At 53.4% G+C, this 24,693-nt stretch overlaps 1 protein-coding gene across 3 annotated transcripts in view; it reads left to right on the top strand.

Moving 5' to 3' along the window:
* The window catches only part of PHF21B (PHD finger protein 21B), an 82,437-nt gene that overhangs the window by 38,463 nt on the left and 19,281 nt on the right, over positions 1-24,693 (top strand). For all 3 annotated transcript variants that reach the window (XM_066253059.1, XM_066253061.1, XM_066253060.1), the window contains 3 exons: positions 17,915-18,007; positions 19,473-19,823; positions 22,269-22,409. In XM_066253059.1, coding sequence (XP_066109156.1) covers positions 17,915-18,007; positions 19,473-19,823; positions 22,269-22,409 — 585 coding nt within the window. The remainder of the gene's footprint in view (positions 1-17,914; positions 18,008-19,472; positions 19,824-22,268; positions 22,410-24,693) is intronic.

Below are 24,693 nucleotides of genomic sequence, written 5' to 3' on the forward strand. Positions count from 1 at the left end.
CCAGCCTCGCTGCCATTAAACAACAGCGTTGTGAGGGCTGAATTGCCACCTGCAATGAGTAAATTAAATATTGACGATTTCATTGACTGTTAGATTTAATTTGAAGCCATCTTGCCGGGCCGTAATGGGGCTGCAGATGACTTACTCTTTAATCCTGGCTGTCACCCCTTTAAGAGTTGAGTGATGAGGAAAAGATGCACTTGTCAGGGTGAGGGAGTTCTGCCTCTCTCTGGGCCAGCGGGTCAGGCCCCCACCCCATAAATTTGGTGACAGCCCTCTTTGTCATTGCTACTCAGCCCCTCCCCCAGGTAACACTTAGGAACCTTGCCTTGTTTCCCAAGAGAGTTGGGGTCTCAGACCATCCAGGCGCCTGGGGGGGGGGCTTTGCTCACTGGGACGTGCATTTGCCTCATGTCTTTGGGCCTGAGAGCTTCATGCTTTTCCTTGCAGGATGGAAGAGGAAAGGAGGGCAGTATGGTGCCTGCCTGGCATGGACAGGTTCTCGTGAAGTGTTTATTAAGTGATTATGTGAACTTGGGCCATTCACCTCATCTGCAACGTTAGTACGTAGTTGTTACGCACAGACCGCAGGCCAGGCTCAGTTCTAAATACCTCTCCTGCATCTTCTCACTTAATGGCCATAACCATTCTGTGAGCACAGCTCATGGTACCCATGGGGTGGGGGGAGGGACGGGGACTGAAGCCCAGAGAGGCTCAGGGACCTTCCTAAGGTCACACAGCCTAGGAGTTGTGACAGGAATATGAGCCAGGCTATCCAAGTCTGGAGCCAGTGCTGACCAGGGACCTTGCTGCCACCCTCTGTCCTCTCAGGCCTGTCCCAGCTGATCTGTGGTCCCACTGGTCCACACTGGTCATTCTGGGCTTAACTGGACCATGGCTGCTGGTCCTGCTGCTGCCCCCGCTGCAGGGTCGAGTGTTCCTTCATTATAGCCCCGAGGCGCAGGCTCAGGTCGAGTGGCCCTGGTGTCTGAAGACCCAGGTTGAGACAGTTCAGCTGCCGTCTTGCTGAGTGGCCTTGGGCAAGGCACTTCGCCTTTCTGTGTCTATCTCAGAAGATAGTAACACGGGTGAGAATACTCCACCCACAACCTGGTTTGGAAGAGCAGATGAGAATGACCGAATAGAAACAGCAGGCTACTGGTACTGAGCTTGTGTTCTGTGTCAGCGTTGTCCTGGCTGCGTACTTAGCTCCTCTCTAGGCCTCACCAAGGTCCTGTGGGGTAGACAGTGGGGCTAGTGAGGCTCGGCAGGGGTGGGGGGAGGGGGTTCTATGTCCTATCCAGACCATCACAGGCGTTGAAGGGCAGGGCTGTGCCCCACTGAACTGAGCTCCTGGGTGACGAGGCTGTTTCTAATTCATCCCATCCCTGGTGCTGAATGAAGGAGTGCATGGAGGGGTGTCACCATCAGCAGGTGGTTCTGTCTCCAGCTGGACACAGCAGGTGTGTGCAGAACGGTTCTTTGAGTGAGGGAAGGCACTGAGAGTCCCGGTCGTGGCTTTCGTCCCCTCCTCCTGCCCCGTGAGCGTCAGTGTGGGTAATGGAGTTGGCCGCCTCTCACCATTTTGTGTTCTTTGTTCACCACGAGGTCAGAGAAAGGAGGCATTCTGGGCTTCGGTGGGATCTGTAATTTTCTGTCTTTCTGTCCCCACTTCCTGTGCCCACTGTTACTCTGGGCAACTGAGATAAAACCCGAGCTGAAGAGGGTGGGCAGATGCTGAGCCTCCTCCCGAGGAGCAGGACCAGAATGCCGAGTCACAGAGGATGAAGGACGGGCTGGCCTGACCCAGTCTGGGGCAACGGCAGCTCCCTAGCCTGCTGAGGTCACCACTGAAGCTGGCTGGCAGGAGCCCAGTGCTGTGCTGCTCACAAGGACAGGATGAGGGAGGCACAGGGAGGGGCTTGGCTGTCCTCGAGTTCCCCTGGGGGTCTCTGGGATGTCTCTCATGTGCATCACAGGCTCAGAGCTGAGTGACCCTGGGCAAGTCACTCAGCCCCTCCTGCAGCCTCCAGGGCTGTGCCTGCTTCTCCCCAGGGTTCTCCATCATAACCTGAGACCCCAAATTCTGAAATTACAGTGTCCCTCTATCCTGTTGGGCCCCGCTGCTCAGTGTGGCCTTGTTACTCCTGTTTATTAACAGCAAAGATGCTGCTGGACACGGGTGCCTCAGAAGTCGCTCCCCGCAGGCGGGCGGGCAGCAGATTGGATACACTAATGGTGGTCATTAGCAGTGGGGAGCACTGATTGCTGGCTCCCCTTGGAATACTCCTTGGATTTTGGAAATAACAAAGTTGACTCGAGGTCTGGGAGCAGGCCTGGACCTGGGGCTGGCTGCAGGACCAGGACCGGGACCAGGACCAGGAGAAGGCGGGAGTGATTTCCTAGTGACCTAAATGCCCCAAACAGTTCTCTATGCCTTCTTGCTCATGCTCATGTGTCGTCCCCCCCAACCTCCGGGCCCCTTGCACTTAACCCCCCGCCCCCTTGCCCCCGACCTCCTGCCTCCTCCTGTGCAGCCTCGGGTCCATCTTGCATCTTCGAGCTGTTCCTCCACTGTGCCACTCACATCTGCTCCTGGACTCCCTGTCACCTGCGACATCACATCCTGCCTCCTCTGGGGTGGTCTCCCACCTGTGGGAATCCTGCCTTAGTGTCTCCTCTGTCACCTCCCCTCACTGGGGGGTCCCACCCAGTTCTGTGCCTGGTCCTGTTGGAGCCTTGCTGGGCTCTGCTGGAAGGTCCAAAAAGGCCTTAGAGAAGGCAGACGCCACAGTGACCGGAGCCCGCTCTGCACGTTTGCTCCCTGCAGGAGCCTTGTGTGCCCAGCCAGGGGCCTGACTGAGGTTTGGGGAAGTCCTCCGTCCCCTTTAGTCCTCAAGCCTTCCTCTGCAGAGCTGTGAGAACAGAGGTCAGGAAAACTCTATCGGTAATCAGTGAGGCCATGAGCATTTTATCTACATGAACCGGCCACATTGGTCCCATTGCTTCACTCAGTGCCACCCAGAAATCTTACCTGTCTCCGATGCTGTTCCAGGTCCCATGTCCCCTCCTGGCTACAGCACCTGGCTTTTCAGGTCTGACTGACATGACGTTTTGACTCCATTCCAAAGGCAGCCGGTTACTGTGTAGCTGCTGAAAGATTGAGGGTGGGGATCAGTGCTGCCTCCTCAGCGGGCCTGGGTCTGCGTGGAAGCAGACACCCCTCCCTTGGCCCCTTCCCTTTCTCCGCATGACAGTGGCTGCTGAGATGGCTCTTGCCTTTTTTTACATATGTAATTTTTTTAGATGTAATTTACATACATTGAAATTCGCAGATCTTAATTGTACTGGTTGATGAGTTTTGACAGTAGCATACACCCAAGTAACTCACACCCCAGTTGTGACAGAACATTTCCAATCACCTCAGAAGGTTCTCCCGTGTGCTCGCCGCCGCCTCCCTCCCCACCCCTGCCTGGAGGAGCTGTGCCTGTCCCTGGGCCTCTGTACACGGCCTCTGTCTCACTCTGTTCATTCAGCATTGTGCTTCTGAAGGGCCTCCATGCCTGCGGTCCACCTGTGCCCCTCAGCACATTTGTGCACTCCAGTGGACAGACATGTGGGTTGTGTCCACTTTCTGACAATTCAGGCTAAAGCTGCTGTGACCATTTGTGCCCAAATCACGTTGAGGACACATTTTCATGTCTCGTGTTGATAAATGGGAGTGACACTGCTTGAGCCTGGGGCACAGGTGTGGGGTTTTGTAAAAAAAAAAAAAACTTCCAAACTCTTTCCCCAAATGTGACATCGTGCCCTGGCGGTGTCTCCGTCCACTGCACCTGTGCTCACACGGTGCTCACCTGGTGTGGGTGTCCTTGCTCTGCTCAGCCGTCAGGGTGTCTGCCCCCCTGGAGCTCGTCAGGTTTGTCAGACCTACCACTTCTCTCTAGTCCCATTGGAAAGTCTGACTCTTATTCTGCCCTGTGTGTCTTCTTGTCGCCATGAAGCACTGGGTTCCTTTCTTCTGCCTCCTAATGGGGGGGGGGGTGGAAGTCCTCGGCTTTTGTCTTATTTGGAAACATTCCGTCCAAGGGAAGGAGCCACAAATGTAATTATTAATCTTCTGCTAACCGAGTATCTCAGTAGATTTAAAATACTGTCATTTCAACATAAAACTCTTTAAAAAAATATATTAATGGGATATTTTACTTTTTTCCCCCCACAAAGTCTTTGAAATCCCACGGGTATCTTATACTTACAGAGACTTGGGTCGGACAAGCCACATTGCAAGTGCTTTCCAGTGACAGGTGCGTGGTGGTCCTGGAACACAGAGGTGACTTGTAGCCGTGAAGAACTGAGTTCACATCTAGCCGCTGCCTCTGCCGAGCCCGTCTGCCTGGCTGAGCATTGGTTTCCCTGTCTGTGGAATGGATACTGCAAGTGGGTGGCCAGCACACAGTGAGGAGACGAAGGTCGTAGGCCAGGAGCCAGCATCTGCCTGGCCAGGGGGAGAGTGTGTGGCCCTGGCAGTGGTTGGGCACTAAGTGGTCAAGTTTCCCACCCTGTGGCCACATGACAAACTGGCCCCCAGCCTCCACCAAGAGATGGATCAACGTGGGGATGTGGGGAGGCCGGAGGTGGGTTCTGGGCAGGGGAGCCTGCTGAGCATAAGGCGGGTATAGCATCCAGAAACCTCTTGTGGAAAGAAAGGCTTGAATGGGTTTCTCTCCTGTAGAATGAGTGTGCTCATAGCGCTGGGTGCCGCCAGAGTGAGGCATGGGGAGCTTGGTGGCCAGGTGGCACCTCTCCTGTGGTCCCCACTATATATACTTCCTGCTCTAGGCCTGGGTTATCTCAGGGTTCAATTTTAGAAGATATTTTTTAGTGACCCATCCGACTATATCTCATAGACACTGGTGGTCCCATCAAAGACGTGGGGAAACTGAGTCAGGAGATGAAGGCACTAGGGCCAGGCGGCTCTGAGGTGGAGGCAGAACGAGAAGTGTTTGTGTTCAGCATGGGGAAGGTGTGCCCAGCCATGGCCCCTCCCCTCCTGAGCTTTCCCCCACAGCCATCGCCTCCCAGGTCCCAAAGTGTCACTGTCAACCATCACTGTCCCCTCTGCCCTGCTGGGGACAGGCCAGTGCAGGGACGCACCTCTGAGAGAGAGGTGTGTTTGTTAAGCACCTCCTATGTGGCTGGGACATGATATTACTGCTCTGTCCCAGTGTCCCTGTAAGTCTGAGATGGCCGTGCTGGCCCTGCAGGAGACACTGAGCTCTGCCCTGTGTGTCCTGCATTCATTTCCATGACCTGGTCTCATTCTGCAAGTCAGCTCTGGGAGGAAGAGAGGGAGGGTGGGTTGAGTGGTAGGGGATGGTCCAACAAAGCCAGAGGGCCAGGCTCTCTTTGGGTCCCCCGCCACACACATCACCAACTGCTTACCTGGGGCAGGTCACCCTCCTACCCCGTTTTCCCCATCTGCAGGTGGGGTCCTGAACTCATCTCCCAGAATGGGGGGAATCGTCCAGACACAGACATGCTCTGCCAACGTCGGACACCCCTGCCCCTTCCCTGTTGGTGGGAACTTCGCATCCACCTCCATCTCCGTTGGCCGCGTGGTGTCAGATCCGGGCTCACATTCTGGTCGGCGCAGGCTGGGCAGGACCTTTGCCTTACTTACATCTGTCCCCATAGGGCCAGACACGGGACAGCTGCCCAATCCATAGTTGCTGAGTTTAATTGGTGCCAACAGGTCAAGAAGATCGTGGGGATTTAGTTCTGTTTTCCTAACTGCTGCTGGTTCAGGGACTCAAACCAGGGGCACCTGGGTTTGCCGGAACGTTCTGCATCGTGGTCTGGGTGGTGCGTACTGGGGTGTAGACATTTGTCGCAGTCCATGGAGCTACCGACTCAAGCCTGCGCCGTTCACTGTAAAAGATGCAGTTCAGTGTAAACTGCATCTCAGTGCTCCCTCTTTGGGGAGCCAGGACTCTGAATGGACGGCGCTGCCCCTCCGGGTCACTGCCCACGGTCCAGGGGGCCTCGCTTCAGTGAGGAGCATGTCGTGGGCTGTTAGTGGGCTTCCTGGGGCACCGTGGCGATGTGCATTCCCTAAATTAGGTTCCAGGGCATCGGAGGTGGCAGGATGACGAGGCTGAGGCCGCTGGGAGTGGGAGTCAGCTGATCACACATGGACTTAGATTTTCTAAATGACTGTTTATTTTACGGAGGTACGGAGGTTGGTGGGGGAGAGGCCATTAGAAACACTCCTATCCGTGGTGATTTATTCTCACTGAGATTTGTTCTGAAGATGCCTGCCTGGCGGCGGCCTCCACGGTCCCAGAGCCCAGGTCATGGCTCTGGGCCTTCCGGCCGAGGAGCAGACACAAAGGCTCCCCAATCTCAGATATTGGGGAGCACGAGGTGAGGGGGATAGGTGGTCTGTGGGGATCAGGGGATGGGAAAGGACAGGCACCAACTCCTCCATGTTTTCCTGTCGCCCCAGGCCCTGGGAGGCCCACCCTGGAGATGAGACCAATACTCGTTTATCCTTCCAGGGACAGACCAGAGGGAGGCACACACCCCAGGGTCTTGCCAGTGGCCTGTGAGGCTCCCCTCAGCCCCTGGGTCCTCTGTGCACACACTGCCTCCCCCATACCTCTCCAAGGCTGTGAGCTGCGTCGTCTTCACCTGTGTGTCCTCCTGAGGAGAGGGGCCCTCCAGTGGGGGCGGGCCAGCCTGCTCTTCTGCCTTCTAGCCAGAGGCTACCACCCAGGACCCACGGACCCCCTACCCCGTCACTTTGGCCTCTCCCTCTTGGGGATTAGAGGTGCGCCAATGGCCTGGGGGGAACTCACCAGGGTCCTGACTGGCCTCCAGACCCCCCCCCCCCCGTTTCAGTTCTCCTTCAGACGTGGCATTTCTCAGTTGAATTGATGTGATGCGGCATTTTCGCTGGTCGCGTGGATACCCCGCCACAGATCCAGTGTGGCTTCAGGGGCTGCCGTCTGTGGGGAAGCTTCCACGCCCCACTCCCAGCCCACACCTGTGGTTGCCAGACAGAAATGGCCAGTTTTTGCACATCCTCAAGATCACAGCCCAGTTCTTAGTCCACAGTGCCATTTAGGTTGTGCATTTCTTACTAAATAGCATAAAATTACACCCTTTCAAGTTAATTAAACCACTTTGCCACACTGGGGCCTGCTGAATGGATGTTGTAAATATCAGCGCAGAGAAGCCACTTGTGTCTTCAGGGCTTTCTGAACGGCCTCCCCTGCAAAGACCTCTGTGCTGGTTAAGTGGCCCTGGGCAGTCCGCTCAGCCTGACTCATCGGGTCACTGGGACCGGGCAGCCAGGCTGCAGCGGCCTCCCAGCGTTTCCCCCAGGTGCGCTCGAGAGCCACTCTGCTTTGATTTGGGGCAGGTGAGGCGCGTGCTCCTCTTGGGCCTGAGCTTCAGGAAATGACTTCCCTCTGGGGGCTTGAAACCCTGGGTTTGGAAGATGATTCTTGTTTTAAAGACCCAGCGTTAAAAGTCTCCTGAGAGCCCCCTGGGTGTGCTCCCCTCCCTTGGGAGCTGCCATGCACTGGGGAACATCCTGCGGACCCTGGGAGGAAGAAGGGTGCTGAGGGCTGGGCCGGCAGGGGAGGCGCCTGTGGGCACGCGGCACAGCCAGTCCTGGGAGGGAAGATCTCAGCAGGGCCCTGCACCGCCGGGGTCCAGTCGGGCATCCTGCCCTTGCCCTTGCAGAGAGACAGCCAGCTGGTGCTCCGTCATGTCGGGGGAGGTAAGAACCCACCCTGGTTCCCTGCCTGCCCCAGAGGGCTCTGCCAGCCCGGTGTCACCTTGCCACTCGGTCTTGGGTCCTGCCTCCACATGGCAGCCCCACTTGGGCCCTGGCCAAGAGCCTGCATCGGCCCCTTACCACACTTAGGGGAGTGGCAGAGCTCTGGGGTACAGCACTCACTGCCCCTGGGGCTCAGACCCCCTGCCCCTCCATGCCTCCCTTCAACACCCACAGTGGGCTTTGCCTACATCCCCTTGACACCCCCACTGCTGGTGCCCCTGCCCATCCCCCCACCGGTCCCACCCTCATCCCCATGCATGTCCATCTCTGACTGCCCATTTGGAATATTCTGCTACAACTTTCAATGTCCAGCTCAGATTCCACCTCCTCCAGGAAGCCTTCCCACTTCCCCAGCTCTGTAAAGAGCTCCCTCTCTACCTCCTTTTATACTTGTTTTCGCTTATAAAATGTGCAAAAGGTACAATAGCAGACCTTTATGTGCTCCCCACCGAAATGAATAAACGACATTTTGTCCCTTTGGCTCTGGCTTAGTTTTTGAAGAGCTGAGACCTGCAGAGGAAGTAGGTGTCCCCTGTGTTGCCTCCCTCCTCCCCCCTCTCCAGGGCAGCCACAGCTACACACAGGTTTGCCTGTTGACTGTTATGTCCCCAAACCACACAGCCTGCGGTGCTGACTTTCCAGGTGGTGTCACAGGGGCGCATCTCCAAACTCATTGGCTCATGTGTACAGGGGTTTGTTGACTGACAGCTGGGAGGTGTTCCATCGAAGGCATTATTGTGTGTCTGTGTCCCTGCACGTGTGGGCGTGAGTGGCTTCAGACATGCCCAGAAGCAGAACCGCAGGCCTGGGTGTGCTTGACCTCACTTTGTCAGGCGAACCTGTTTCCCTGCAGGCGGCGCAGGTGGACACCTTGGGTTCATCCCTCCCTCCCCCCTGTGACCACGTGTGGCTCCTGGTGTGCATTTGTGAGGGAGGAGCCATTGCGATGACAGACTACACTCTGTGCCAGGCGCCTCCCACCCTCCCCTCCGGTCCTTGGAACCAGGAAGGGGGTTCTCGCTGCCCCTGCTTTGGAGGTGAGGACAGGGATGCTTGGTGTGACCCAGGCTAGCTGAGAATGAAATCTGAGGGCAGGTTGATCGGCATTGCTCCTGGGTATGCGCTGTGTCACAGCTGTGGACGCAGACAGGGGCTGGGAGGAGCAGAGACTTCCAGGGGGTGGGGAAGCAAAGACAACGGCTGTGCATTTTCCTGAGTTGTCACACACACCCTAGATGCCTTCGATGGTCCTGTGTGGACGAGCACGGGGTCAGTGGGAATAGGAGGGGCCCCTAGTGGTGTGACGCAGGCCCAGCGGGAGCACGCCAGTGGCACATGAACCAGTCAGTCATTCCTGACAGGGATGACGGTGGCGGTCAGGTCTCATCTATGAATAATAAGCTGGCTTCACATGACAGCGAAAGTGGTGCTTATGTTGTATTAATATATATTTATTGCACCTGACCTCTGGTGGCGCAGTGGATAAAGTGTCGCCGGTTCAGAGCCCTGGGCTTGCCCAGTCAAGGCACATATGGGAGTTGATGCTTCCTGCTCCTCCCCCCCTTCTCTCTCTGTCTCTCTTCTCAAACATGAATAAATAATAAAATAAAAATAAGAAATAAAAAGAACTTTCCATCTTACTTAAAATATTTATATATATATATATATATATATATATATATATATATATATATATGCATGCCCTGACCAGGGTGGGAGCCTCATTGTCACCTTTGCCCCACACCACAGTGATTCTGTCAAGATGCAAGAATTTGCAACTCGAGAAGCTGCATGGCCCAGGCCCGTGGAGGTGTGGGAGGCAGGGCCCCCTGCTCCTGGGGTGTCCTGCGTGGTTCTTGGAGGCCTGCACTGCTGCCCCACATTTCTCACCCAGCTGGCTGGAGGCAGGAGCCTCATGGGGTGTGGGCAACAGGAGCCCCACTCTGGTCAGCTGAGCAGTTGCCCAGGCAGTAGAGAGGTGCAAATGCTCCCTTCCCTGGTGTCATTGAAGCCGTGCCCAACACATGGAACCCACAGTGAGTGGTCCAGGCCACAGCTGCCCTGGCCAACCCCCAGTGTCCCCTGCTGGACACAGGGAATGTGCCTGGATATAGGGCATTCAGGAATGAGGTCTCTTCTTCCTTCTGCAGGGGAGCCAGGCTGACACCTGCCCCTCTGTCAATTACCATTGGAAACGTTCTTCTCCATGTGGTTATAGCCTCATTTCATGGGGACTGCAGCTCATGTGATGAAGGCTGAGCTTCTTAAGTGCCAGCCTGTGGCCCAGCCTCCCCTCCACCTGCACAGCCCACACCCTCCTCTCCTCCCGGAGCTCCAAGTCCGGAATCCTCTCCCCTGGCCCAGAGTCTCGTCCCAGGACTCACTTTGCATCAGAAGGATGTTGGTGGGCATCTGGGCAGGGGGTGATATAAGGGAGGAGCCAGGGGCCACCTGGGATGAAGCTAGGGGGTAGATCTGCAGGGACATTTGAGGACTGAGGACATGGGAATCCCAGGAACCCCCCCCTACTTGAGCTGTCTGGTGTTCCCAGGTGGTGGCTCAGGGCCTCAGGCTGTGATAAGAGCCACACTCTGCCTTGGGCTGGCCTTGGGGTATTGAACCTGCTCCATTTAGTAAAACACAACTTCCTCTCTGTCTTTCCCTGGGGGGTCTGAGGCCGAGCTCCCGCTGGGCAGGCACAGGCTAAACCTGCCCATGGATGCTGCCCAAGATGTGATAGAAGGTGTGACCATCGGGAGGGCTTTAAAGGCTGATCCTCAGAGTGAGAGTGGACCTGATCTCATTGGTCCAGGGTGGACCCTGGTCCTGGGTACCTCGTGGGAATGTCCTGTCCAGTCCTAGAGGTGGACTGGTTCTCAAAGTTGGATTTTTGTCTGCTTTGGGAACACATTCACATGGACAGCACGGGACCCCACTCCTCCCCCTCCCCCACCGGGTTGTTGACACCCACACCAAGGGTCCCTCTCGGAGGGTGGCTTTTTGAGGTCTGGGGTCACTCTGGGCACAGAAATGGTAACCAATTCCGGGAGGTCAGGGAGCCGATTTGCACATCTATGGGAGTGGACTTAGGTGGAGAGTTGGCCATGGCCTGCTAGCCTGTGGGGTGGTGGGTGACAGGCCTATTGCACAGGGTGGCTCTGGGTGACAGTGTTTGCAGGGGTGAAGGAGGAGCCCCTCCCCTGTGCCTCACAGCTCCCTGGCCATCTGCTGAGCAAGGTCCCTAAGTTGGACCCTGGGGGCACCAGACCCTCCTTGTTTGATGTCATCTGTCAGACCTGTCACCAATCTCCTGCTCTGACTGGGACCTGGGCTGAACTCCAGGAGACAGAGGCCTGAGACTGGACCCTGCAGGAGCCACCACTCATCAGGGAAGGAGAGAGTGAAAGGCCAGTTCTGACCCATGGGGGCAGGGTCTGGGAGGGCGCAGCCTGAGATGCTGGGCACTGCCCATCCTCACCACCCCGTTCTCGGGCTGAGGTGAGAACTGGCTGGCCATCCAGGGGGTGCCACGCAATGCTTGCTGAATGAATGATGGAGTGAAAGGGGTCGCGGGAGGGGTGGGGCATCTGTCCTCTGACCAGGGAGGAAGTCTTGTAGACATGGTGGCACTGGTTTCCTCTCCTACCTCCTCCCACTGCTGGGCATCAGAGTACTTTGCTTTTGGGGAGGCAAGTACATGATCCTTTTTTAGAGATGGGAGATGGATGTTGCAGAGCAAGTGGGACTCCACAGATTTGCCCAGTAAGAAAGGGGCCACTCCCGATTGGCACCTGGACTGGCCGACACTGAGGCTATGCCATAGGTCCCTCTCCGTCCTGCCCTGAGCAGCAGGAACGTGCCCTGTTGCAGATGAGGTGACTGGCACAGAGCTAGGGCCACACGCACCTGGTGTCAGAGCCTGAACCTGAGCCCAGGCCCAAGCCCAGCCTGTCCTGCCACATGCACAGTCGGCCCCGCACCTGTCCCCTTGGCACCTGCCACCTGCCTGAGTGTCTGAGGTCTTCTGGGCCTCCCCAGGGACTCCGCCGATGCAGGAAAAAGTTGAAGTTACCTTTGACTTTTACGGCCCTTTTTCTCCCTTATTAGAATGCGTAGAGCTGTAAGTGCCGTCATGAGGACGCATTTATCTTGAGAAAAGCTCAGCTGTAAACTATCCTGTGCTCCTGAACTAGCCTCCGCCACGTTGTCTGCTGGTGTCGATAAGTTCCGACGTGGGTGGAGGTCAGTCCCTCCAAAGTGTCTTCTCAGCTTGTTAATTAAAGGGCTGTAAGGATATGGAGAAGCACGCTCAGGCGGGCTCAGGGCTGATAGGTGGAGATGGGTGAGCCCCCAGAAGAGAAAGGAAGGTAGGTGGGAGGTGGCTTTGGCGTTCAGGGAGGAAGCCCGTCCTTCCGAGTGTGTGTGTGGGGGGGGACTCTGCTCAGCAGCCTCATTGGTAGCACATCCCTCTCAAAGGATTTTGAGCTCTGACCTGGGGGGATCACCTCATCTTCTGTGCCCTTCCCACTGCCTTGGCACCAGGGGCACCTGCACCCTGCAGTATGCTCCTTGGAGAGCTGCGGGCCCCCCACATCCCAGCATCTGTAGTAATGCCAGTGTTGGTTGGGTTGCAGTTGGGCAGTAGTGTAGTTCATGGAGTCAACGGGTAAAGATGTGGGATGACAGCTGGTTGGTATTTTCTGCGCAGAGGGTTCTGTTTCTTTATTGGTAGCCGAATGCTGAGAACAAGGTCAGAGCAAAGTTCCTGTCTTTTCCCCCTCACTGCCCTTGAGCTCTGCCCTCGGGCAGCCTCTGTCTGTCTCTCCCTCTCGTCCGTCTTCCCTCTGGACAGAAGTTACTGGTGTCCCAAGTCAGAAGAGAGGGCCGAGCATTGACTGGGAAGAAGGCTTAGTTCCTCAGCCACTGGAGTCTACAGAGCAAAAGAGGGACCCAGAGAGGAATTCATGGAAACACAGGTGCCTGCACCACACAAAGACCGACTGGTGCCTGGTGACGCACGCAGACACGGACACACAGCAGCCCTCATACCCGCCCAGGAGCAGCTGTCGGCACATGGGACAAGCTCATAGACAGCACACGCCTCATCTGGAGGTGTTGTCCAGACCCTCCTCATGGGCTGATGGCGTCTGGAGGGCTTATGGGGCATCTTGTCCAGAAGGGAGTCCCCAGGAAGGCAGGCTTGTGCTGGTTCTCTGGTTCCCACAGGTCCAGGTGTGGTTGTGCCTGAGTGCCTCTGGGTCCCTAGTGGTTCTGGTTGGCTCCCCACTGACGAAGTGCTCATGTGGGTCTTTCATTGTAGGGCCTGCTGGCAGGACAGGTTGGCAGAATCACCTGGAAGCTTGGTAATCAGGTGCTGCTCCGTACCTGCCTCGCACCTGTGCAGGTCTGGGCTGGTGCCTGGGGATCTCATGCAGACAGGCCTTACCGGTGACTCTCATGTGCCAACAGGGCCAGGGGCGGGAGAGGGCAGAGCCTTCTATGTGTGTCCCTTTGTGAAAGGTGGGGCAGACCCTTTAACATGGGAACTGTTCAGCGCTTGTCTCCACCCAGGCTGTGCTGGGGAGGGACATGAAATATCACGATTGAGACGCTTCTTCACTAAGCGACCAAGTCTGTTCATTCTCTCTGTGTTGTACATACAAAAAGCTCGATGTGCACAGCAAAGCTTGAATGTAGGTAACTTGGCTCCATTGACAGAGAGACAAGACCTGAGCCGGAACTTCACCCATGTGGGGCAGGTGGTACATTCTGGAGGAGGGAGGAGCCATCTCATCATCATCATCAGGAGAAGCAGCCCAGTGGTTTGTGGGCCTGTGATACTTGCCGGGTCGTTTGGGAATAGTTAACAGTCATTCTGGGGGCAGAGAGATCTAAGATAAGGGGGGAAGTAAAGAGCGGTTTATTTTTAGCAACTTTGTTGAAGTACAATGTACAATTAACTGCACACGTTTAAAGTGTGCCACGTGACAAGCCTGACATGTGTATATACCTGTGAAACCATCACCAGAGTCAAGATCGTGAACATGCCCGTCACCCTCGCAAGTTCACTCCTGCCTCCTGTGATCCCTTCCTCCCATCTCCCCCATCTCCCCACAACCCCCAATGTGTTTCCTGTCCCTTTAGGTTAGTTTGTATTTTCTGAAATTTTATATACTGTAAATGGCATCATACAGTATGTCATCCCTTTCTTGTCTGGCTCCTTCCAGCAGGGTCATTTTGAGACTCATCCCTGTTGTTTTGTGTATCAATCACCCATTCTTATTTATTGCTGAGTAATGTTCCATTGAGTGGGTGTACCAGATGTTCGTCTGTGGCCGTTTCCACTGGGAGAGATATACCAGGTATTCATCTGTGGACCTGCTGATGGACATGTGGGCTGTTTCCAGTCTGGATGATCACAGTAGAGCTGCTGTGAACTTTCGTTTACAAGTCTCTGGGTGGGTACAAGCTTCCATTTCTCTTGGGTAGAGCCTGAGAATGGAATGGCCGGACCTTATGGCAGATGACCTTGATTGGACGGCTACGAAATGGCCACAGGCTGGGGGGGCTTATGCAACAGACCTTTACTTCTGGCAGTGCTGGAGGCTGAGACATCCAAGATCGGGGTGCTGGCTGATTCAGTTTTGGTGAGGACCCTCTTTCTGGTTTACAGATGGAGCCTATTTTAGCTTGTTTGAGCTTCTATAACAAAATTCCCAGCAGGCTGGGGGCTCATGAGCAACAGAAATGTCTTGCTCACAGTGCTGGAGGCTGGAAGCCCAAGGTCAGAGTGCCAGCACATGGGTGAGGGCTCTCTTCTGGGATGCTGGCTTCTCCTTGTCTCCTAGGCTGGGGGAAGGGGCCAGGCATCTCCCTGGAGCCTCTTATAAGAGATAAATCTCATTCATTGCGAAAGTCCATCCTTGAGACTTAAGCACCTCCTTCTAACACCTTCCCATGAAGTGTCAGGATTCCAGCCAGTGGATTTTAGGGGTGCACAATCATTCAGATCATGGCAGATACCACCTTCACATGGCAGAGAGAGAGAGAGAGAAAGAGAGGGAGCAAGCCTGTCCATGTCTCCTCTTATGAGAGCCTTCACCCCATCACAGGCCCCCGTCCCTGTGACCAGCTCACCTCCCAAAGGCTCCACCTCCAAGGCTCCCACTGGGGGGGATGAGAGTTTCAACCTATGAATTTTGGGGAACACAGACACTTTAATGTTTTAAGACACTGATTGTACTGTTTTATGTTCTCAAGAGCAGTGGCTGCCCTCCAGCCTCCCCAGCCCCTGACTTGGGCAGACTTTCTCATTTTAACCATCTGAATAGGCAGGCATGTGGGAGTATCTTATCAAGGGTTGAATTAAGCATTTTCCGAATAACAAATGATGGTTACTGTCTTTCCATTTGCTTATTTGCCGGTCAGCACATCTTCACTCAAGTGTCCATTCCAATCTTTTATTTATTTTTTAAAGTGGGTTGATTTCTGTTACTGAGTTTTGAGAGTTCTTTTATGTGTTCTAGATACAAGTGTTTTTATCAGATAATTGATGTGTGTGCATGTGTGTGTGCGTGTGTGTGTGTGTGTGTGTGTGTGTTTCCAGCTTGCGGCTTGTGTTTTCATTCTCTTAACACTGTCTTCCCAACGTCAGGAGTTTTTAAAGTTTTGAAGTTCAGGTTATTAATTTGTTCTTATACAGATTATGCTTTTTGGTGTTATATGTAAGAGTCTTTGCCGAACCCGAAGGAAGTCCCCAAAATTTCCTCCCATGTTTTCTTCTAAAAGTTTTATTGTTTTCTTAGGCATTACATTTAGGTTTTGGATCCATTATGAGTTTTTTCTTTCTTTCTTAACATGGCACAAGGTATGGGTTGAAGTTAACTTTTTGTATGTTTTTAATACACAAGTGTCTATTTGTTACAAAACTGTTTTTGAAACCCTGATCCTTTTTCCACTCAGTGAACTGACTTCCCTGAAAACCAGTTGATCATGTGTGTGTGAATCTATTTTTGGACCCTATCCAGGTCCATGGATCTATCTTTATAAGTTAACACTTGCACCACCCAGTCTTTATCACCATAGCTGTGTAGCAGGTCCTGAAGTTGTGCAGTTTAAGTCCTTTACCTTGTTTGATGTTTTTTGTCTGTTCCAAAGGGTTTTGGGGTGTTTTTGGTTTTTTGGCTGTTCTGGTCCTTTGCATTTCATATGCCTTTTTAAGTTATCTTGTCAATTTTTACCAGAAAAGAAACAAAAATACCTGCTGAGATTTGTATTGAGATTGTTTGTAATTAAATAGGTAGATCAAGTCAGGAAGGAGAATTGGCATTTTAACAACATTGAGCCTTCTGATCCATGGTTACAGTATGTCTCTCTCTTTACATGGGTCTTTTAAAATTTCTCTCAGCAGTGTTTGGAAGTTTTCAGTACACAGGTCTTAGAGAGCTAATGTCTTATCTGAACATATATTCCTTATTTCTTCATGCTATTACAAGTGGCATTTAAAATTTTTTAAGGTTTCTGAACAGTGATGGCTGGTCGATAGTAATACAATTTTTTCTGTTAGCCTTGCATCCTGAAACCTTGCTAATAAACCCATCTATTAGCTCTAAGAGCTTTTTTTTTTGTAGATTTCATAAGATGTTTTTATGTAGTTGATACTGCCATCTGCAAATGATGACAGTTTTATTTCTTCTTTCTAATCTGGGGGCCTTTGATTTATTTTTCTTGCCTTATTGCATTGGCTAGGCTTTCTAGTCCAATGGGAAATAGAAGGAGTGAGACCAAATATCCCTGCCTCATTCCCGATCTCTGGGGCAAAGCCTTCAGTCTTTCCTCAGTAAGTATGATGCTAGCTGTTGGTTTTTTATAGATGACTTTTTATCAGGTGAAGGGAGTTGTTTCCTATTACTAGTTTACTGAAAGTTTTTATCTTGAATAGATGTTGAGTTCTGCTCAATGCTTTCTCCACATCTATTGAGATAACCATATTCTGGTGTTTTGTTTATTTTTTAACTGATACTCAAATGGTGAAGCAGCCTTGAATTCCTGGGATAAATTCAACTTGCTCATGTTGTAGTATCCTCTTTATTATTGTTGGGATTGATTTGCTAACACTTTATTTAGACTTCTTCTCTCTCTTCTAAATTTGAGAGAGATCCTCGCTGATCTCTGGCCACCTGACTGAGTGAGGGATGTTCATCCCGATTGGGGAGGCTCATGGGGCACAACCATGGCTGAGTAGGACTGCCCCTCATCAGCTGTGGTAGTGGTGATTCCCACAGAAGGAGGCTTAGCACCCCAATCACATCTATATATGTGTGTGCCTAGCATCCCAGGGAGGTGGTCCTCTCCCATCTCCTCACCCTATAAATACCCACCCTGCTGTTGTGTGGCATCAACATTGGAGGGAGCCCCGAATTGAGGAGATGGGATTCGAGGGTATGTCAGGTGTGCCCTGGTCACTGCCCACCTGATGGGCAGAGTAGGGACATGTATCAAGGGCCAAAATTCTTAATACCCTTCTTAATTCCTGCCTAGGAAGCTGTTTATAAAATCTCCCCTATGGAGTTTGGGATGTGCAATGGTTTTGTCCACGATAGCCATTCACTGAAGCACTGTTTGAGCATCGTGGGAGGATGGGACAAAGCCCACACTTGTGGGAGGTGGGACTGGCTGTGGAAATGGCCATTAGTCCGCTGAGTGAGACTCAGTGACTTGTGATGGTTGTAGCAATGTCAGAAAATTCTACGTTCCCTTGAGTGGAAGTAGAAACACAGGGGACACAATTCTGAGTGTAGCTACGTAAAAATTGTGCTTTAAGAAAGGAAGTTGATGTGCGACTAAGGGAGGTTTTCTGGGTGATGCCCTTCTTTTCCTTCCTCTGGTTTCCAAAGTTTCTTGCATGTGTATCTATTACTTTTGCAACTGAAATATCATAATTAAGGGTGAAAGAGCAGCATTTGCTGTTTCCGCGGCCTGGCCCTGCCAGTGCACCAGGCGTCTGCTGGGTGGGCCGTGCGCACTTCATGCCGCGTCCCGTCTCAGCAGCGCCCTCCTGTCTTCCAGACTTTGGGATCCATTACTACAGTGCCTGTCACGGGTCCTCAGGTCAGTTCCTTGCAGAGGTTGGCCGGGCAAGGAGCGGCAGTGCTACCTCAGGTAAGCAGCCCGATATGTCTGTCCCTCCATCCCTGTACCTACCTCCAAGCCCAGCCCCGTGGTGCTGAGGTGTTGGTGGGCACTGAGCTGGGTGGGAGCCCCTTCCTTCGCCCACCTTCTCCTGTCTTGCAGAGGTGTTCTAACAAGACCTAGCTTTCCCCAGTGAGGAACTGGAGGAGATCAATTCAGTGGGTACTGACCAGGATTTCTTTTTTAATGGAATATACTAGGCTGGACTAGAATAAGACTGAAAATATCAAGACACATCCTAGCAATGTTTCCTGAATAACTTGTTTCCAGACTGGGTCAGCAAGCACGAGGGCACAGGAGTGAGAGATGGAGGCAGAATCACAGTCCTCACAGCACAGGGAGGGGCGGTCGGAGCAGGCAGAGAGGTGGAGATGTGTCCACAGGGGCCTTTGGGAGGCTCATATATCAGGCCACAGACCTAGGTGTTGCCTATCAATGACCCAAAGGCTGTGGGGAGCTTTGGACAGCTTCAGAGCAAGGGAGGGTCAGGATTGGTGCTTCTGATCAAGATTGGTACACTTTCCTTGGAGTTCTCACTCTAGCATGCACCCACGTGCACCCCATACTTGTGAAAATCCAAGGCCCCTCCTTCTTTCCACCCTAACATGGGTTCACACATGTATATGCGTGCGCGCACACACACACACACACACACACGTGCACAGGTATGTGCTGTCTTCATAGTCCCTCACCATTGGCCTCTGCACCTTCCCCCAACCTTCTTCTCACATGTCATGGCCAATGTTCAGATCCCGCCCGTGTTTTCTGGGCCTGGCTTACCCACACTCAAGTCCAGATTATGTACTATTAGCTGGCAGTGCAGTCCGTAGCCCATGGCAAACCTGAATGACAGGGAGGAGCCAGCAGAGCATGGAGCAGCCCTTGGTGTGAGCTATAGGTCACAGCTGGGGTCCATGTCAGCTGGTCTTCTTCAGGGGGGGGACTGCAGTCCCAGAGCCAGTCACTGTTGGCAGCCAGAGCTGGCACAGGCCAGAAGGAGTCTGTCTGTGGTCTTCCACATGATGTGTCCATGTAGTGTAAGAGGGCACTTTGCTGCTTTGTGTCTCAATATGGACAGGGTCATACTGCACCCACTGTCCCTCTGACTCATCTGTCTGCTCCCCCACCCTCCTTCTCTGGTCAGTACCACTTTATCTGAATTGAGCTGGGAGGGACTGTGGCCCAGAGTGGCTCCTCCTGAGCCCCCGGGCCAGTCAGTGCAAGCCCAGGACGCGGGAGACATTGGTGGGTCGTCCCGTGGCCTCTCAGCTCTCATTTTCTCACCTCTGACTTGGGAAGTCTGTGAGCCAGGTTATGTCGGCCCCCATGCTCTGTCCTCCCTACATCCTGGCTCTGCTCAGGGCTGCCCCTTTGCTGTGCCTCTCATCACCCGCCTGCGTGTCTGTCTGACCATGCACCTGTTCCTCCCTCCCAGGTTAGGCCAAAGACCCTGATTCCAGACAGCCTCCCCATCACCCCAGGCCGGGATCGGCCACCCAAGCAGCCCCCAACTTTCCAGAAGGCCACTGTGGTCAGTATCAAGAACCCCAGCCCAGCCCTCCCAACTGCCAACAACACCGTGAGCCATGTGCCAACACCTGGCAGCCAGCCCCAGGCCCTCGCCCAGCCGGCCGCCATCACCTCTTCTCTGAGCAGTGCTGGGGTAGCCTACGCCATCATCTCCACCGCCCCCAGCAATGCCGCCGCCATCGCCCCCAGCACCGCTGTGTCCGTGGTCAGCGACAGCATCAAAGTCCAGCCTCTCCTCATCAGTGCCGACAACAAGGTGAGGCTGTGCCCACAGGTGGGTTCCGGGTGTGCTCGCACACACTGGAGGCAACTGTCTAAGAGGTGCTCAGGCAGAATGAGTGACTGATGGCAGAATGATCAAACAGCCAAATGTGTAAATGGGCCACGGATGAGTAAGGGTCACACGAATGGATCCATGCATGAATGACTGAGGGCACAAATAAATTGATATAGGACTGAAAATATAGATGTCCAGAAACTAATATAGCAAAACAAAAATTATTGGTCAATGAATGAATTATTTCTTTTATTTTTTTCTTCTTCTTCTATTCCAAGTGAGAGGAAGGGAGATAGAGAGACTGACTCCCACATGTGGCCCAACCAGAATCCACCCAGCAATACCATCTGGGGCCGATGCTCTGCCCATCTGGAGCCATGCTTGCAACTGAGCTATTTTTAGGGCCTGAGGTAGAGGCTCCATGGAGCTATCCTCAGCGCCCTGGGCCGATGTGCTTGAACCAGTTGAGCCATGGCTGTGGGAGGAGAAGAGAGAAAAAAGGGGCAGAGGAAGGGGTGAAGAGCAGATGGGTGCTTCTCCTGTGTGCTCTGACCAGGAATTTAACCCAGAACATCCACATGTTGGGCCAACTCTTTATTACTGAGCCAACTGGCCAAGGCTGAATTATTTTATTTATTAGAATAATTGGTTAACTAATAAGATATGTGGTAGAAGGGATGACTAGAACAGAGCTGTGTACTGAGAATGTCTCTTGGCCTCTGGAGTTTCATGGAAAAGTTTATGATTTCTTCTTGCCCAGATTGAAACAAACGAAGATTGCCTCCCCATTCCCCTCTGCTTTTTGGGGCTGCATAGAGGTACCATTTCCTTTCTTGGGCCTCTTTTTCCTGCTCCCAGTTTGCGGTTCCCACCAGGTTGCCCTCCTCCTTTGGTTATGGCCAGTGTCCCACCCACTTCCCAGCCGAATGTTGCCAGTCTCCTGTCATGCCACCATATATTATTACATACAGTGTATTTCTGGGTGTGTTACATTTCTGAGCTTTCACACCCATGGACCATGTCCCTAGGGATTCTGAAAGCCTGAAGCATTATTAGTGGGCTCTGGTCAGATGGCAAGTTATAGGGAGGAAATGTGCACCCCAGGGCAGTGCCTGGTCCAGACTGGGCGCTTAAGCAGATATTTGTTGAATGAATGTACCTGTTTCACTGCAGCCTCACCAGCATTTCGTATTGTCATTTTAAATACATTTTTTTAAAATTTGTTGCTCATTTAATTGGTGCAAACAGACACTTGCTACTGAAAGTTGAATTGCTTGGTGATTATTAAGCTTGAATGTTCCCCCTGTACTTTTCAAGAATTCTGACACCTGTGTGACTTGTTGGAGCAGTCTTTGCCCCCTTTTTTTTTCTACTGGGGATCTTGATGTTTTTCTTCCCCATGAATATAAGAAGGGACATTATTTTCCATCCAGAGAATTCTGGGGTTTTAAAACCTGTGACACAAAGAAGAACAAAGAGCCCTTCCTTCAGCCAGCAGAAAAGTGGGGTGCATCTTCTCTTCAGGTATAGGACCTTCAGGTTCAGAAGATAGTCACCACATGTTCTTCGGGGGAGAAAAATGCAAGTTCAGGTTATTCCTGGCTCCAGCTTGACCCTGGCTGGCCCAGGCAGAGGCTGGGCTATGGAAGTCAACTTCAGACTTCACAGCCCGCTGCCCCTTTATCAAACCCGAGGATAACCCTGACCCCTGGTGAGGACTGGCTGAAGCAGAGCTGCTCCGGGTGATTCTGTGTGGGGTCTGAGGCCCACCTCTTCCTTCCCCTCACCCCTACCCACCCCGGGGCTTGGCAGGGCTCCTCAGGGAGAGAGAAACATCATTATTCCCACCTGCACCCCTTTCCCCCACACCCCCAGACAAGTGTGAGCACCTGAGACACAGTGGCCTGGAGCCCAAGAGGCAGGGGAGGGAGTGGGCAGCCAGGGTGTCCTAGCCCCCCCGCCCCCAGCCTCAGCTTGCCTGCATTTGCGCCAGGGACAAAGAAACTCACCTTCTCATTCATGCTGCCCAGAACTGAACAGCTTCCTGGTGGTATTTATTACAAAGAAGCTGAGGATAGAGGCAAAGTGACCCCCCTCCCAGTCCACACAGCCAGGAAATGGTAGCACAGGATTGAACCCAGGCCCTCCTGGTTCCTAAACCAGTCCTGTTTCTCACGTAGACCATCTTCACCATGTAAGGGCTGCGGGCGGCACACGCCCTCACCATAGACTGGAGAGCTCAGTGCAGGCCTCCTCACTCCTCTGGGATCCTGCTATTGAGGGACCAGTGCCCTCTGGGACGGGCACACCTGGCCTCACCCAGCCCATGCCCACCCTGCCCACCCTGGACCTTCCCAGCGTCCCCTCCCCCTCCCCTCCCTCCCCTCCCCTCACTCTCCCTTCGTCCCTCGCTGCATCTTCCAGGTCATCATCCTCCAGCCTCAAGTGCAGACACAGTCCGAGAGCACGGCGGAGTCGCGGCCGCCCACGGAGGAGCCATCTCAGGGAGCTCAGGCCACCAAAAAGAAGAAGGAGGACCGGCCCTCGAGCCAGGAGAACCCTGAGGTAGGGTGGCTGTGGTCTGGGGGGAATTGTTCTGCAAGGGTGGGATGGGCTTCACATGGAGTCAGCTAGCTGACAAACCCAGGGCACAGCCACCCTGGGCAGTGGACACTCCAAGTGGGGACTCGGCCAGTGAGCCCAGGTCTGAGCAGTTTGTCTCATGGGTTTGTGTGCTAACGCAGTGTGGGGCAGTGGTGAGCACAGGTCCCAGCACCAGGCTGCCTGCATTTGCATCCCAGGGCTGCCAGTTTCTAGAGGTGTGAGGGGGCAGATCACATCTGTCCTGTCTGTGAAATGGGAGGATGCCATGAGTCGGTGCCAGTCAAGCCCCCGAACAGTGCCAGCCAAACATCTGAATGGTGCCTGGGGCACTGTGGGCAGTGACCCAGCACCCCCGACCTGGCTGTAGACCAGTCTGTCCTCGGGACCCCCAGTCTAGGGGACAGTGGCTCTTGGGAGCACATGGCCCTAAAGCAGCCCTGGCTCTTCTCTCTGCCCGTGACCAATCACGAGTGCCTAAATGTGGGCAGGACAAGACCCTGAATGCCTGAGAGTTAGCGACTGCCCCAGGCTGGCACAGGAGACACAGATGTCTCCTGAAGGTGCTCATAGAACATTCCAGAAATTGTACATAGCACCTCCTTCCCAACCCCTACATGAGGGGGGAGGGATGAATGGGCTCTCCGCACCTCCTGGTGCAGCTGCCTTGCTGGTGGAGGTTTAAGAGGCAGCGGCTGAGTCACGGCCATTCTCTGCTGAGTGTCGAGTTCCAGCAAGTGACTGTCCTTGTGCTGCTGCTGGTGTCCTGGGCCAAAGTCAACCCACTGGGCCTTTTCCCATCTAGCTGTCCCCTCCTGGCCCCCTTATCTCTCTAACAGACCCTCGTTTATCTTATGTTTTACTTTAGACATTGACTCCTCCAGGCAGCCTTCTCTGACCACCTGTCCAGAGGGTGGTAGAAGCCCCTCTGGGCTCCCACAACTTCTTATGATTCTTTACACCAACATGCTGTCATTATCCAAAGAAGTCATCATTTGTACATTCAGTTATTTGTCCAGCATGTCTTGTGCCAGGCTCTGTACCAGAGGTGGGGATGCTGAGATGGGGCAGATATAGTCCTGGCTCCAGGGAGACTCACTCCCCCTGGCAGAGATAGGCACAGCCACAAGGACTTGGGTTAACAAATGCCAGGTGTCCCCAGAGAATGACAAGTTCAGAGGTCTGGGAGATCCAGCCAGGGAGAGGCCATGTTTGCATCTGGAAGGATATGTAGGGCTCGGCAAAGGAGGGGTGTGCCCAGCTGGGCCCGGAGGAGCAGGCAGCGTCTCAGTAGAGAAGCAGGAAGCAAGAGGGATGGCACCTCAGGGAGGGTACCGCCCGGGCAGCCTCGTGGAAGTGGGAAAGGACGCAGTGTGCCTAAGGAAGCCAGCTGGTCCGTGCGGACAGCATGAGAGCCTCTGCATGTGGGGCTGAACAGACAGCCCATCGTGAAGGGCCTGGTGCAGAGCTTCATTCCTGGGGTAGCAGGGAGCCATGGAAGAGCTTTGAGCAGGAGGGTGACTTGATCATTGTTCTTTGCATATCCAAAAAGGCTGCGGGATTTATAGAGTTGACTACTCATCAAGGCTGACATGGAACCAAGTTTCAGTGGCCCCCAGGCCCAATTTTGTCCTAAAAGAGATGGTCAGCCCTGGCCAGGTGACTCAGCTGGTTAGAGTATCATCCTGCTATACCAAGGTTGTGGTTTGATCCCTGGTCAGGGCACATATAGGAGTCATCCAATGAATGTATAAATAAGTGGAACAACAAATCAATCTCCTTCCCCCTTCCTTTCTCTCTAAAAACATGAAAATCAATAAATAAATTGAAAAAAGAGAGAGAGACAGTCAGTTTGGTTCTATGGCATGTGAGTACCTATGTGCATGGTGAGGTTCAGGTCGGTTCACAGCCCAAGGCTCCCAGGAGCCCTCACGGGGCCCTTCTGTCCCCCGTGGGGCCTTGCCACACCCTTAACCTTCAGGAGGGCTTTCTGGGCGAATTCTTTGTTCTCTCAAAGTTGTCTTAGTCAATTATTGTGCATTTATACAATTAGTATAATTACATCTAACTACATAATTGGCATAAATATATGTAATGGCTTAAATAGAACTTGCAAGTACAGCATGTGCCAGTGTAAAAATCCCTGTCAAAGTTTCTTTTTAAAGAGGGCCCAGCGCAGCAGTGGCAGCTTCGAACCTGTTTGGAAACAGTCGGGGTGAAGCACAGCTGAGGCGCGAGCGGCAGCAGC

This window comes from Saccopteryx bilineata, chromosome 1 (genome assembly GCF_036850765.1).
Source record: "Saccopteryx bilineata isolate mSacBil1 chromosome 1, mSacBil1_pri_phased_curated, whole genome shotgun sequence".
Lineage (NCBI taxonomy): Eukaryota > Metazoa > Chordata > Mammalia > Chiroptera > Emballonuridae > Saccopteryx > Saccopteryx bilineata.